Below are 12,441 nucleotides of genomic sequence, written 5' to 3'. Positions count from 1 at the left end.
ATCCTTTTTTTGACCGGAATATCTTTGGTTTTTTGTATGGGCAATCGATTGTCCGGAGTATACTTTGAAATGGGTGTTTCTGATTTAAATTCAAAATTGGACAAGTTTTTAAAGATACATATGCAGGTTGACGGGATTAAACCAAAGGATTATAAAATTCGTACACGTTGCAATCTTTTATAAATTGCAACCATGAGTCCATGACGGAGTATCGGTAACTTATTCTATCAGAGCTTCCTCTTTTGATTTTTTTAATTCATTATTGTGACTAATAATGTTTTTAACCTTAGAAATTTATTTTTTATATATCATCGTATTTAGTTAAAAAAAATTGTGGTAATCCCCATTTGGAACCGCTCTAATAATAAGCCAAAGAATTAGAGAGCAATAATACTAGACCTATTGTCCCACAAACACAAGGTTCGGTCTCAAATGTCAAGACAAAACAATGTGAGATTACTACCCTTCATCATGTACTTGTTTTCACAATTCTTGTCATATATTTTCATCTATTGCCTTTGCCAGTTAAGATTCTCCTCCACATTATTAATGACTTTTGGGTTCATGACAGTAAGGTTGTTATTTCTTGCAAATGCTTCTCTTACTACTTCAAAATTGTAGCCTCAAGAAGACTACATATACAACAATCAAATTTAAAAGGCAGCAACAAAAACAACCTAGCTAAATCCTCCGCAACATCTTTCATCATCAAGATCTCCTATCCTTTGATCAACTTCTAAAGGAATGGCCATTCTTATGCCTCGGCTCGTCAAAGCAAAGAAAATTCTCCGAAGAACAATTTCAAATGAAAGAAGTACATTAGCAAACACCCCAAAAGGGAATCTTGTTGTTTACGTTGGAAAGGAAGACAAGAAGTGATATATAGTTCCCATTTCTTTGTTAAGCCAACCCTCATTTCAAGAATTACTATTGCAGTTTGAGGAAGAGTTTGGGTACGAGCATCCAATGGGTGGCCTCACAATTCCATGTGGTGAAGAGACATTCGTTAATGTTGCTAACATTTTATTATAAGCATAGATACGTGATGTATTTTTCGTAGAATAATTTGTATAGCATTAGTTTAATTAGTAAATCCATTCATGGTTTGTAGATAGAAAGGACAGTTGTTGACTTTTATATAAATGCAAAGTAATAACTATCCAAAACCTAGTGTTTATAAGCATACATTAATATTTTTTCATGTACTTAAATCAAATTCATTTCAGTATAATCAAAAAATATATATGACGATAGTAATAGTAATTGGACAAATTCATTTCAGTATGATTATTAGTATTATAACTATTGTCAAGGTGATCACACGGCTACTCGAGTCTTAATAAACTTACGCGAGACTCAATCACAGACCAAAATGATCTGCATCCAAACAATGGAACTCCTGGATCATGATTAATGATTAATTGCATAATCCAAATCATACTATTAACAAACAATTGGGGATGTTTGGATACACATTTAAACTTACGATTGGATAATGTGCCATGATGCTAAACTACCTGAGCAACCAAATACGCAAAAAAGAATTTACAAGACTATGGAATTTGGTTCGCAGATTCTGATGGAATTTGATGGAATTAGAATTGAATTTCATTCCTTAGTGTGTTTGGTTGCTCAATGATGAAGGAATATCATTTCTTTGGAATGTCAACATTCCCTCATTTGATGGAATCTCCATTCCATGAGGATGGGGGAAGGAATCTCATTCCGTCTCTCCCTTAAATCTTCAAAAAATAAAAAACATTTCAACAAATTCCATTCCATCAGATTCCAATTCCTTCAATAGATTTCATTCCATCCAAAAACATTCCGTGAACCAAACGCGTCCTAAGCAGAAAAATTATCTTCTCACTGCTAAAAACACCAACGGTCAAAGAATAAAAAACTTGTTATGATTTTATCTAAAATTTGCAGATACAACTTCTCATACATGATATTCACATTAGGTACGAATAACTCATGACCTCTTTTGAACATTGCTTTAGCCATGAAGTTATTTTGTTTCCTATCCTATCCTCAATTATTTTCAAAAGACTACTAATAACTGGCCAATCGAGTGGAAGCGTTGTTTCCATATAGGAATTCACAGATAAGAGAGACCAATCTTCGCTTTCAACTAATCTCAAAAGCAAAGATGAATTTCAAGAATGTTCCATGGCGAAACAGGTCCAAAATAAGCATCACGATTCACGATATGGATAACCAACCCATTCTCGGTCTCCACCTTGGGTGTATGAAATCAGATGCATAATGAACAAGTTCACAATGCAAATAGCCATAAAATAAAATACTATTGTCCTTGTACTTTCACCACACTTCCTATATACTACCATTCAGGCATCCATACTGCTTAATCTGATAGGTTATTGATGAGTAGCTTAGTAAACTATTTCAAACACCAGTTCCTAAGATATTGGCGATAGACAAGCTTAGTGTTATAGATGGCCGATAAAACCCAAGACCAAGAATAGTTTGATAAACAGGCACAACCTAATTCAAGGATTCCGGAGAGCAGACCATGCAACAAACTCTACAAGTGTACAGGCACAACAAGACATGTTAGCTACTGAGCGTTCCGATATCCCAATCCAGTTTAATGAACGGGGAAAAGTCCTAAGGAACTTTGAGGGGAGAAACAAACTGAAGACCATTTTTTGATGGCTCGTTATCATTGCATATAAATGTAGTAAATATAAAACAACATGATCAATAAATGGAGGCTATAAAGAGATAATAGGCACAAACAAAGTTGTACTACAAACATGTCCAACTATGTAAATTAGAACATGACCTGATTGCAATTATAACATATTGCAAATTTGCAATACGACATATGGTGTATAACATACTTTCATAGAACAACATTAGACATGATAAAGTGAATTTTAATCTTTTAGCCCTGAAGCATGACCCATCAATGGATACTAAACGAGCAAGAGAGATGTTTACATGTGTTCCCAAATCACAAATCACAAAGACCAATATTCCTTTTCCAAAAATCTGAAAATAAAAGTTGAATTTCAATACGAATAGCCATGGTTGGGGAACTCGGACTCTCCTCGGTCGGGGTCCGAGATAAGAGGTACTTGGTGACTCGGGGAACACTCGGCGGGGTGGGGGTGGGGGTTGGGGTAGGGGGTACTAAAGTAAAATTAGAACTTTCTATATTAAATAATATAATCTGAAATTATATGTATAAACATAAAAAAAATTATGAAATATTTTCAAAAAATAGTGGTAGTTTGTGTAAGAGATCTAGCAATATTTTAGCAATCTTGAGCAATTTTCAAGGATCTTGACCGCTTTTCTTTTTTAAGTTTACTTCACTGATTGTTTTCCTACTTGGATTTTGCCTAACTCGCCTTGACCGACCTCCAAGGTAAGAGCACCTGCAGAGGAATAAGCAGGTTCATCCAAGATTTACAATCATGTGTAACAAGTATAATCGGTCCTATATACACATTATAGGTCCAATACCACTATAAACATTCTTCCTAAGTCCGAGGATCCTTACAAGGGAGAAGTCCTAGAAAACCTGTAAGGGAGAATCACTCTCAATTGACTCAAGACCTTATTTTTTTAATGAAATAATAATGTGGTAAGCACTTTACAAGCTTATATAACCAGCATGTTCACATAAATCATTTTATTGCTACCAAACATTATCTCATTATGTTAATGACTAATTATGCTTTTCAGGTTAAACTCTCCTTAACAGATAGCAAACCATTTTGCATCACATAACAATAACCAGCCAGGAAGTAGTAATACATATTACCATCAAAGCATATATAAGTAAAAAAAGTTTACTATTTTTATCCTTCAGATTCAACAAAATAAAGATTAGACACATTAATCCCACTACTAACAAACATAATCTATCCATATAAATTACGAAAAGCATTAAACTCTTCATTAACTTCAACTAATCTATGGTTTAATTCCACTTCTATTTCCATACCTTGTGCGCCCACCCCAAAGCTCCACACTTTGAAATGCAACCACTAGCATGGCCTGACATTTATGCCCAAATAAACACTAAAAAATTTCATTGATCAATCAAAAGAAGAGTTTCCATGTAGGAGTTCACAGATAAGCTAACACAGCGTCCAATAATCACTAGATCCTTGAATTTTTCTGAGTAAGGGTCATAAGCAAAAAGTGTAACAGATCCATATCCATGGGAAACTACAGGTTCACCATTCTTCAAAAATCCATGTACTTTAAAAAAATGCGAATCCCATGTCGTAACATTGAACAGTTTTGTAAACGATTTAGTAACACCTTGCTCCATCATCCATACACCATAAGATGTTCCAGTTTTAATGATTTCAAGAACTACAAGAGACTCCATTCGCTTATGGATAGATAACCTTTCCTTATATAGGCGTGCTAAATTATCTGGAAGGCACACTTCTTCGAACCCCTCACTATTCAAGTCAAACGACATAATCAGATTGTGATGCCGAAATGTACCATTATCTACCTTAATCATCTCAAAAGCATGCCAATAAATAACACCGTCAAGAGCAGCCTGAGACCAAAGAAACCTAATAGAATCACGACAAGGCAGATTATTTCTTGATACACTTTTCCGAGTCCTCGAGCTTAAAGTAAAAACCTCGACTCGCGGAAGTGAAGTGTCAATTCCAAAACTTTTAAAATTATTAATCTTAACAATCTTAGTTTGAGAGCTAACCCCGAAACCTAAAATAGTTTCGGACACAACATTAGGGACAGGAACATCAATACATTTTCGAATACAAGGATTCCAAACAACAGCCATAAAATCATTGTCTCTGTCTACTTTATAACAATAAAAGCAAAATAAGCCGCGTGAGCAACCAACTATTAGCAAACGGAAACATACTGGTATTTGGGAATTTCATCAATGTACCTTATTAGCAAACGGTGGGGCGGCGATTGGTGGACGCAGTAATCAGCGGCGAACTCGGGGCTGTCGATGAGTGACTTCCATTCTTTTGAAACCGACCTGAATTTAAGCAATGATTTTACATCAACCCATTTGATTATTTCACCTTGCAATTCAAATGGAATGTTATCTGACATTTTTATTAACTTTTATTAGGGTTTTTAAAATATATTCTTGGAAAAATTTTAACATGGGAGAGGGGGTGGAATCGGGTCCATCGGGATCCCGGGGTAAAATTTGGAAGCCAGGTTTTCAGCCTAATGTTTTTAATCAGGTGGTGTGGATATATCTAGACTAGCCTTAGTACCCGCGCGATGCGGCAGAGCATAAGAAAAAAACGTTGGTTAATTAACGGTACCCGCGCGGTTACCGGATCACCGTACCTATGGCTATGTGTGTTTTAGATGGCGGAGACAACGGCAGTTATGGGGGGCGATGACTATGTTTGTTTTAAAGGGAGGCCGTTCTGAGGGGATGTATGTGTGTGTTTTGTTCTGGGGGATGTATGGGTGTGTTTTTTGTATAATATGTGAGCAGCTTCGAGGGAAGGGAAAGGAGACAAATTGGGCGTAAGGTTTTCTTAAGGGTATTTTTGATATTTCAGGATTAAAGTGTTTGGTGGTAATGTAAATTAAAAGGGTAAAATAAAGAATTTAAAGGTAGAGTGTTTAATATGAAGAGGGGTAGTTTGTTTATATAAGGAGTATAGATATAGATATACTTATTTAATTTTTTACAAAGCGCCCATATAGTTTGTTATATGCGTTTTTACTCTCTCTTGTTTTTTTTTTAATCACCTAATGTCTTTGAACTTTAATTTTGTATCACCAACTCATATAATGTGGATTTTTTACTCGACTTGAAAACATGATTTTTTGACCTGTAACTTGAAATATGATTTGACTTGTAAGAGTAAGGACATTTTTAAATATCACATAATGACATAATATAGTATAATTGTATACATGTGACGTCTTTAAAAACAAATTATAAGTTCATTATCTTAATAGATTTATCAAGATAGTACATATTCAATAGTTTTGAGTCATAAACTTACAATTTATCTCTGTACTCGCAATAAAAGGATCAAAACTACATAGATAATACACAAAATAATATAGCAATAAATACAATATATACCAATAGTATCAAACTACAATAATTATAAGTTTGCGACTCGTGACTCCGTCCAAGTTCACACAAAGACTCGTACCAGTTTAGAAAAAAATGAGTCACCCAATGAGTCGACTTGTTTTTGGTGTAAATCGGCTGAACTCGTAAAAGTTGACTCGTGACTCGCAAGAGTTTAACAACTATGTACCAACTATTCTTACCATATTTATTTAAGAACTATATCTCTTTTCTTTATTATTATAATAATGTTAGAAAAGTAAGTATTCATCTAATTCGGTTTTCTATGGGCTTTGAGTCTCTATACTTTGACGGTATGTGGAGGGGGTTGAGAGTCTCAACTTGAAATGTAGACAGCCTTATATCTACCAAGGTAGAGAGGTTGCATTATCAATCTAAATGATAGAAAATGACCTTTTAGTCCTAAATTAGACGCAAGTATGGAATGAAACCTGGAATCTCAAAACCCAAAATAATTCAACGCTATAAAAATAACTATCTATTAATATAAATTTATAATTTATAATGACAAACTAATCTATTTCTATTACTAAATTACACGAAAAAACCCCCTAATAATTCATCATTAAAAATATAAGAATAATTAACATATCTTTTTAAAATCACATATTGTTAAAACTTTGATCCCAAATTCACGTTAAGAAAAAAACTCTAACAAACAAGTAAAATTAACAAATTTATTAATAAAATTTGTTAACAAAACCTAAACAAATTAACAAGCGTCATAAAAGCTAAACAAATTTATTAACATATAAAATTAATAAAATTCATATTTAAATAAGAAGGTGTTTGGGGTTGTGTTTTGAGTTAATTATCTAATTATTGCGTTTACATATCATAGATAATGAAAAAATGTGTTTGACAAAATAAGTAATTATCCGCGTTTTATTAGAGAGAAAATGCAATTTAAAACTAAATGTCTCGATAGCCCACCGATACACGAGTCGATTCGAGTTATTTGGCTTTATCCTCCGATTCGGGGAAAAGCTAACCAGGATTTAATATTCTGTTAACATTTATAGCATATAGTGATTTAACATAGTAACCCAAATGTCCCACAAACACAAAGTTTGGTCTCAAAACTCAAGACAAAACCATGTGATATACTATTCTTCACCAGGTACTTTCTTTCGCAGTTCTTGTCAAAAATGTTTTCATCTCTGTCTTCGCCCGTTTAGACTGCACCCCACATTAGCAATTTAGCTTTTTATTTCTTGGAAGTTGGATGACAAACCATGTGTGCTTGCAATTTTTTTTATCTTGTGACTTGTGAGTTGTGACACCATATGTCATTAAATGCCTCTCTTAGAATCTAGTTTATAATTGTAGCCTCAAGAAGACTATATATACAACAAGCAAATAAGAGTAATCACCAAATCTTCAACATCTTTTATCATCAAAAACTCCAACCACACTCTTTTCTTCCTTGATCAACTGGTAGAAGAATGGCCATCCTTATGCCTCGGCTAATTAAAGCGAAAAAAGTTCTCCGAAGATCATTTTCAAATGAAAGAAGCACATTAACGGATATCCCAAAAGGCTATCTTGCTGTTTACGTTGGAGTAGAAGACAAGAAGCGATTTATAGTTTCTGTTACACTGTTAAGCCAACCCTCATTTCAAGAATTACTACGCCAATTTGAGGAAGAGTTTGGATACGAGCATCCGATGGGTGGCCTCACAATTCCATGTAATGAAGACATATTCATTGATGTTGCTTATCGCTTATAAATTTCTGACATTTTTTTTGTAGCATAGTCTGTATATCACTAGTTTAGTTACCAAAACCAGTATGTTTTGTAGATTAGTAGATAGAAATCACAGATGTCTTTTATATGAAATGCAAAGTAGCAATTATTCATGATATGAAAACACTCTCCTTCAACAAATGTTATTAGTGTACATCTTATCATTATCGTCTACTCTGAATCGATCATTTTGCAGCAGATATATTTTAATAAGTCAATCTGCAGAAGGATATAAAGTTATAAACTAATTAAAGCCAATCAAAGATAACCATTTTTTGATGTTTCGATGAATAATGCATGAAACAAAATATAGGGCTGTTAGTTAAGCCCCTCAAAGTATTGAGTCGATCCATCAACAACATTTCATTGGATTCGGCCGTTCCATTTCTTATTGGAAACTTGCATTTGTAACCGGTAACGACATAGTGAGACCCAGGGTCTTTTCTGGTGATAGAACTGAACCCAGGATAACAAAAATCAATTAGACTGCATCGTTTTGCAGTTCCAAAGATTATAACTCCCCAAACCAAGTGATATTTTGCAAGTTAGTTTACCACATTTAAGCTTAATTTATTTGATCTAATTCATGCTTGTTTGACATTATGGAACTGTACCTTGGATAACAGTGTCCCTTTTCGAGATCATTAATTTAACGTTTATATATGTGTAGATTAACAGAAAAAGGCGGAATCATAAGCCATCTGTTTTCATTTGGCCTGGGAAAATGGGTGGTTGGGCGGGTTTGGGTAACGAGTCAAAACAGTTAAGGATCAAAGCGGGTCATTTCAAGAAAGTGGGTCAGAATGCTATTAGGTGGTAAGACACAATGCCCTATAAATAAAAACTATGTTCTCCAACCTTAAGGTAAAACCATGTTATGTGACATCGCCATGTGAGATTGTTTTTTTTTTTGTTCTATTTATTTTTTCATATATTTTTGTAACACCCGTCATTTAAAAACCTGGATTTTAAAAAACTTTGTCAAACGGCGTTTAAAATGTAGCGGAAAAGATCACTTTAAAAATTGCCCCATCCATAACGGATGGTACCTTTCATAAATGGTGTTACTAATGCACATCATCAAAACAATAAAAGTAAAATCCAAGTCATGACATCAACATAAATGCCATCATTATTACATGCATCATAAATCAAAAATAAAGTAGCCAAACAATGGCTAAAAGGTGAAGTCTAAGCATTCAATATCTAATGCCAATCTTCTTTATTACTTCTACCCATCTCACCGAGCTAATCTTTTCCTAGCTCAAGCTTGCTTATCCTGAAGGCACAACATTTTCAAAAGAACAAGTGTTAGCTAATAAATTAGCTAAGTAAGATAACATGATTTGAAAACATTTGCCATTTCATAATATATTAACAAAACATGTCATAAGAGTTATTATCATATACATAGCATATAACACAATAGGATCATCATATACCTAATGTGCCTAACTTTTCTTTCATATCTTTCTTTCATTACTTTATATCTTTGCCTAGACATAGGCTAAGTGACTTATGCCACTTACATAGGGATGTGGGGTTGTGTGTAGGCGGTCATAGACCATACATGGAGTCCTCACACCCGACATGATGGGTAAACCATAAGGTGGTCCATCGGCGTCGTTAAGGAAAGACAATGTCTATCCAACTGAATAAACCGTTTATACCTTTACGCATTGGTGGTTAGTTACTCCACCTGGAATACTCAAACATAACTATGCCACAGGAGGTATCATGATTCCTAAACCACGTGACCACGTACGCCCTAGCTCCGAGGAACTTGCACGGGTTAAGCTTAACACAAGACTTTATATATGCTCGAGACTTATTGATTATATTAGTTTAGGCTAACTTTCACCTAAACTAATCACATAAAATCATCTTTACTTTAGGGCCCTTAAACGTGCACGTGACATGGCAAACATTCATATAATCATAGCATTAAATCATTTCATATCACATGCATATCTTCATACCGTTAAAATTTACATAACTTACCATTAATCATCAATGGTAATTATACATATCCCATGAGAACCTCCCATATAATCTCATAATCATAAAAACATGCAATTATATTTGGGGGGTTTAACTTATAAAAACTATGTTTTGTTGTGCCATCAGGTGACGAAAGATGTTATCTTACCTCGAGTAGGATAAATATGTAATACAACTCGTTAATCCGTCAATGTCCAAATACCTATATAGTGTACATGATATTAAGACGTTATCATAATTTGCGCTAGTTAACATGTCTAGTTTACGCATATTGTTTAAATTAAAAAAAAAAACGTATTGTTATGCTCCCCTTTTTTAATTCGACCAAATCAAAACTATGTCAAATATCTTAACTATTAAAATATATAATTTGTTTACTGCCATAGTAAAAAGCTAGAAGAATTTCAACATATATTAATAGTTATTTTATATATAATTTTCTTATTACAACAAACAAAATAATTTGTTTGTTTCCATGGTTTGGTCGACATCACCAAAGGAGGAAAGAAGCTTTTGTTTTTATTTTTTTTTAGTTTACTTGACACTAAGTACATATAGCTTTTGACCAAAATAGTTGCAACTTGCAAACAATGAACTTTTCTATTGCAAAAATAATTTCCTACCTTTTTCTCTGTCATATTGGACGACTAGTCCCAATAAATAACAAACATCCTTTTATTTTAACTGTTTATATCTATTGTGTCTAGGATTTACATAAAGAACCTAAATCTCTTAAATTTAGTTCGACTCCACCATGAAAACTATTAGTAATAACTTTTGTCTTTCAACAGTCTATCACCACAAATTTTAAAGAACACAAGACTTATAATATAATATTATATTACGAATTTAAGAGTTACAAAAGACGACGAATCTCTTACCTCTGTTGTTGCTAAAAAAATCAATCACCTATAGCTATGACTTGTTTCGATGTACTCAGAGATCCCACCACAAATCTACCTTTATTTATTATTAATATGTATATATATATGTTTTCGGCTGAATGGAGGATAACAACTATTTAGGTTTTTTTCTTCTTTTCAAGTTTCGACTATAATACGAAGAATGAAATTTTAGGCCTAGGATCAATATATATAATAAGGATAGGTTTACTAACTTTCACACAGCCCCTCCAACTTAGATAATAATATAACAACTTGACATATTATCATCCAATCGACTTCTTAATTCTATAAATTAACACCAATAAAATAAATATACCATATTAACACACATAAGCATTTAATCACATTATCCAATCGTAAACTTGACGGAAACTAACGTTAACTAACGGTCTAGTCAAATAGTCAAACTTGAAAAGTTTGGGATGTTACAATTACCTCTCCCTTAAAAGGATTCCGTCCCCGGAATCTCATCAGAAATGTTAAAATGAGGATATTTCTCCTTCATCACGGACTCGGTCTCCTAAGTTAAACTTTCACCATGGTTATGCTTCCATTTGATCAACACAAGGTCAATCACCTTCCGGCGAAGTTTCTTTTGCTTCTTTCCAAGTATCGCTATCGGTTCATCAACCATTCTCTTTTTGGGATCAATACTCACATCTTCAATAGGAATAACACTAGACTCTTCCGCCAAGCATTTCCTCAAATAAGAAACATAAAATGTGTTGTGAATTCCATCCAACTCTGGAGGTAATTCCAACTGATAAGCTAGATCTTTAATACGCTTCAATATCTTGAATGGTCCAATGAAACGTGGACTTAGCTTTCCTTTCTTTCCAAAACGTATGACACCTTTCCATGGAGAAACTTTCAGCATCACCATGTCACCAACTTTAAACTCAACCGGTCTTCTTTTCTTGTCAGCATAAGTTTTCTGACGTTCTCTTGCTACACGAAGGGCTTCTTTAGCAATATTGACTTTCTCAGCTGTGATTTGAATGATTTCAGGTCCGGTAAACTGCTTTTCACCGGGCTCCAACCAACAACTTGGAGTCCGACATCTTCTTCCATAGAGCATTTCAAACGGTGGCATACCTATACTTGCATGATAGCTATTATTATAAGTAAACTCAATCAAACACAAATGATCATCCCATGCACCACCATACTCCAAAACACAAGCCCTTAACATATCCTCCAAGGTTTGAATAGTTCTTTCACTTTGCCCATCAGTTTGAGGGTGATAAGCTGTGCTCAAGTTAACTCTAGTACTCAGTTTGAGGGTGATAAGCAGTGCTCAAGTTAACTCTAGTACCCAACTCTCGTTGGAGACTCTTCCAAAAGCTAGATATATACCTCGTGTCACGATCCGACATTATAGAGAAAGGAACACCATGCTTTGAAACGATTTCATCTATGTACATCTTCGCCATCTTGGTCAATGGTACATCTTGCCGTGTTGCTAAGAAATGAGCACTCTTCGTCAACCTATCCACAATAACCCATACCATATCATTTCCTTTTGGTGTTCTAGGTAACTTGGTCACAAAATCCATAGTAATATGATCCCATTTCCATTCCGGAATCTCTAACTGCTGCAACATTCCATATGGCTTCTTGTGATCAGCTTTAACACGAGCACAAGTCAAACATCTTTCAACAAAATGTGCAACTTCTCCCTTAAT

At 34.2% G+C, this 12,441-nt stretch overlaps 2 protein-coding genes and 1 pseudogene across 3 annotated transcripts; 2 read left to right on the top strand and 1 right to left on the bottom strand.

The window, feature by feature from the left end:
- The first annotated feature begins 531 nt into the window (after positions 1 to 531).
- Positions 532 to 1,166, top strand: LOC122601929 (annotated as a pseudogene).
- A 2,644-nt stretch (positions 1,167 to 3,810) lies between these two features.
- Positions 3,811 to 5,194, bottom strand: LOC122601916. 2 transcript variants are annotated; one of them, XR_006324125.1, is made up of 2 exons: positions 4,916 to 5,194; positions 3,811 to 4,552 (listed from the first exon to the last, which is right to left on the bottom strand). XR_006324125.1 is itself a non-coding variant. In XM_043774650.1 (2 exons), the coding sequence occupies exons 1-2, from the start codon at positions 5,086 to 5,088 to the stop codon at positions 4,067 to 4,069; spliced, it is 675 nt and encodes a 224-aa protein (XP_043630585.1). In that variant the 5' UTR covers positions 5,089 to 5,194; the 3' UTR covers positions 3,811 to 4,066. The 2 variants fall into 2 exon arrangements, 1 of the variants encoding a protein (XP_043630585.1); XM_043774650.1 differs by having other exon boundaries at positions 3,811 to 4,568.
- A 2,261-nt stretch (positions 5,195 to 7,455) lies between these two features.
- On the top strand, positions 7,456 to 7,991 carry LOC122601939 (auxin-responsive protein SAUR21-like). The gene has a single exon (XM_043774670.1). The coding sequence runs from the start codon at positions 7,549 to 7,551 to the stop codon at positions 7,831 to 7,833; it is 285 nt and encodes a 94-aa protein (XP_043630605.1). The 5' UTR covers positions 7,456 to 7,548; the 3' UTR covers positions 7,834 to 7,991.
- The last annotated feature ends 4,450 nt before the right edge of the window (positions 7,992 to 12,441 follow it).

Source organism: Erigeron canadensis, chromosome 1 (genome assembly GCF_010389155.1).
Source record: "Erigeron canadensis isolate Cc75 chromosome 1, C_canadensis_v1, whole genome shotgun sequence".
NCBI classification, from domain to species: Eukaryota; Viridiplantae; Streptophyta; class Magnoliopsida; order Asterales; family Asteraceae; genus Erigeron; species Erigeron canadensis.
Note: the sequence above shows the minus strand (reverse complement) of the source record. Positions and strands in the feature narration are given on the sequence as shown.

What these genes read in the sequence shown, in the direction of transcription:
- LOC122601939 (XM_043774670.1), top strand. Translation starts at nt 7,549, where the DNA reads ATGGCCATCCTTATGCCTCGGCTAATTAAAGCGAAAAAAGTTCTCCGA.
- LOC122601916 (XM_043774650.1), bottom strand. Translation starts at nt 5,088, where the DNA reads ATGTCAGATAACATTCCATTTGAATTGCAAGGTGAAATAATCAAATGG. An exon ending in CCCCACCGTTTGCTAATAAG is followed by an intron (nt 4,569 to 4,915) that starts GTACATTGATGA and finishes TGATTCTATTAG; the next exon opens with GTTTCTTTGGTCTCAGGCTG.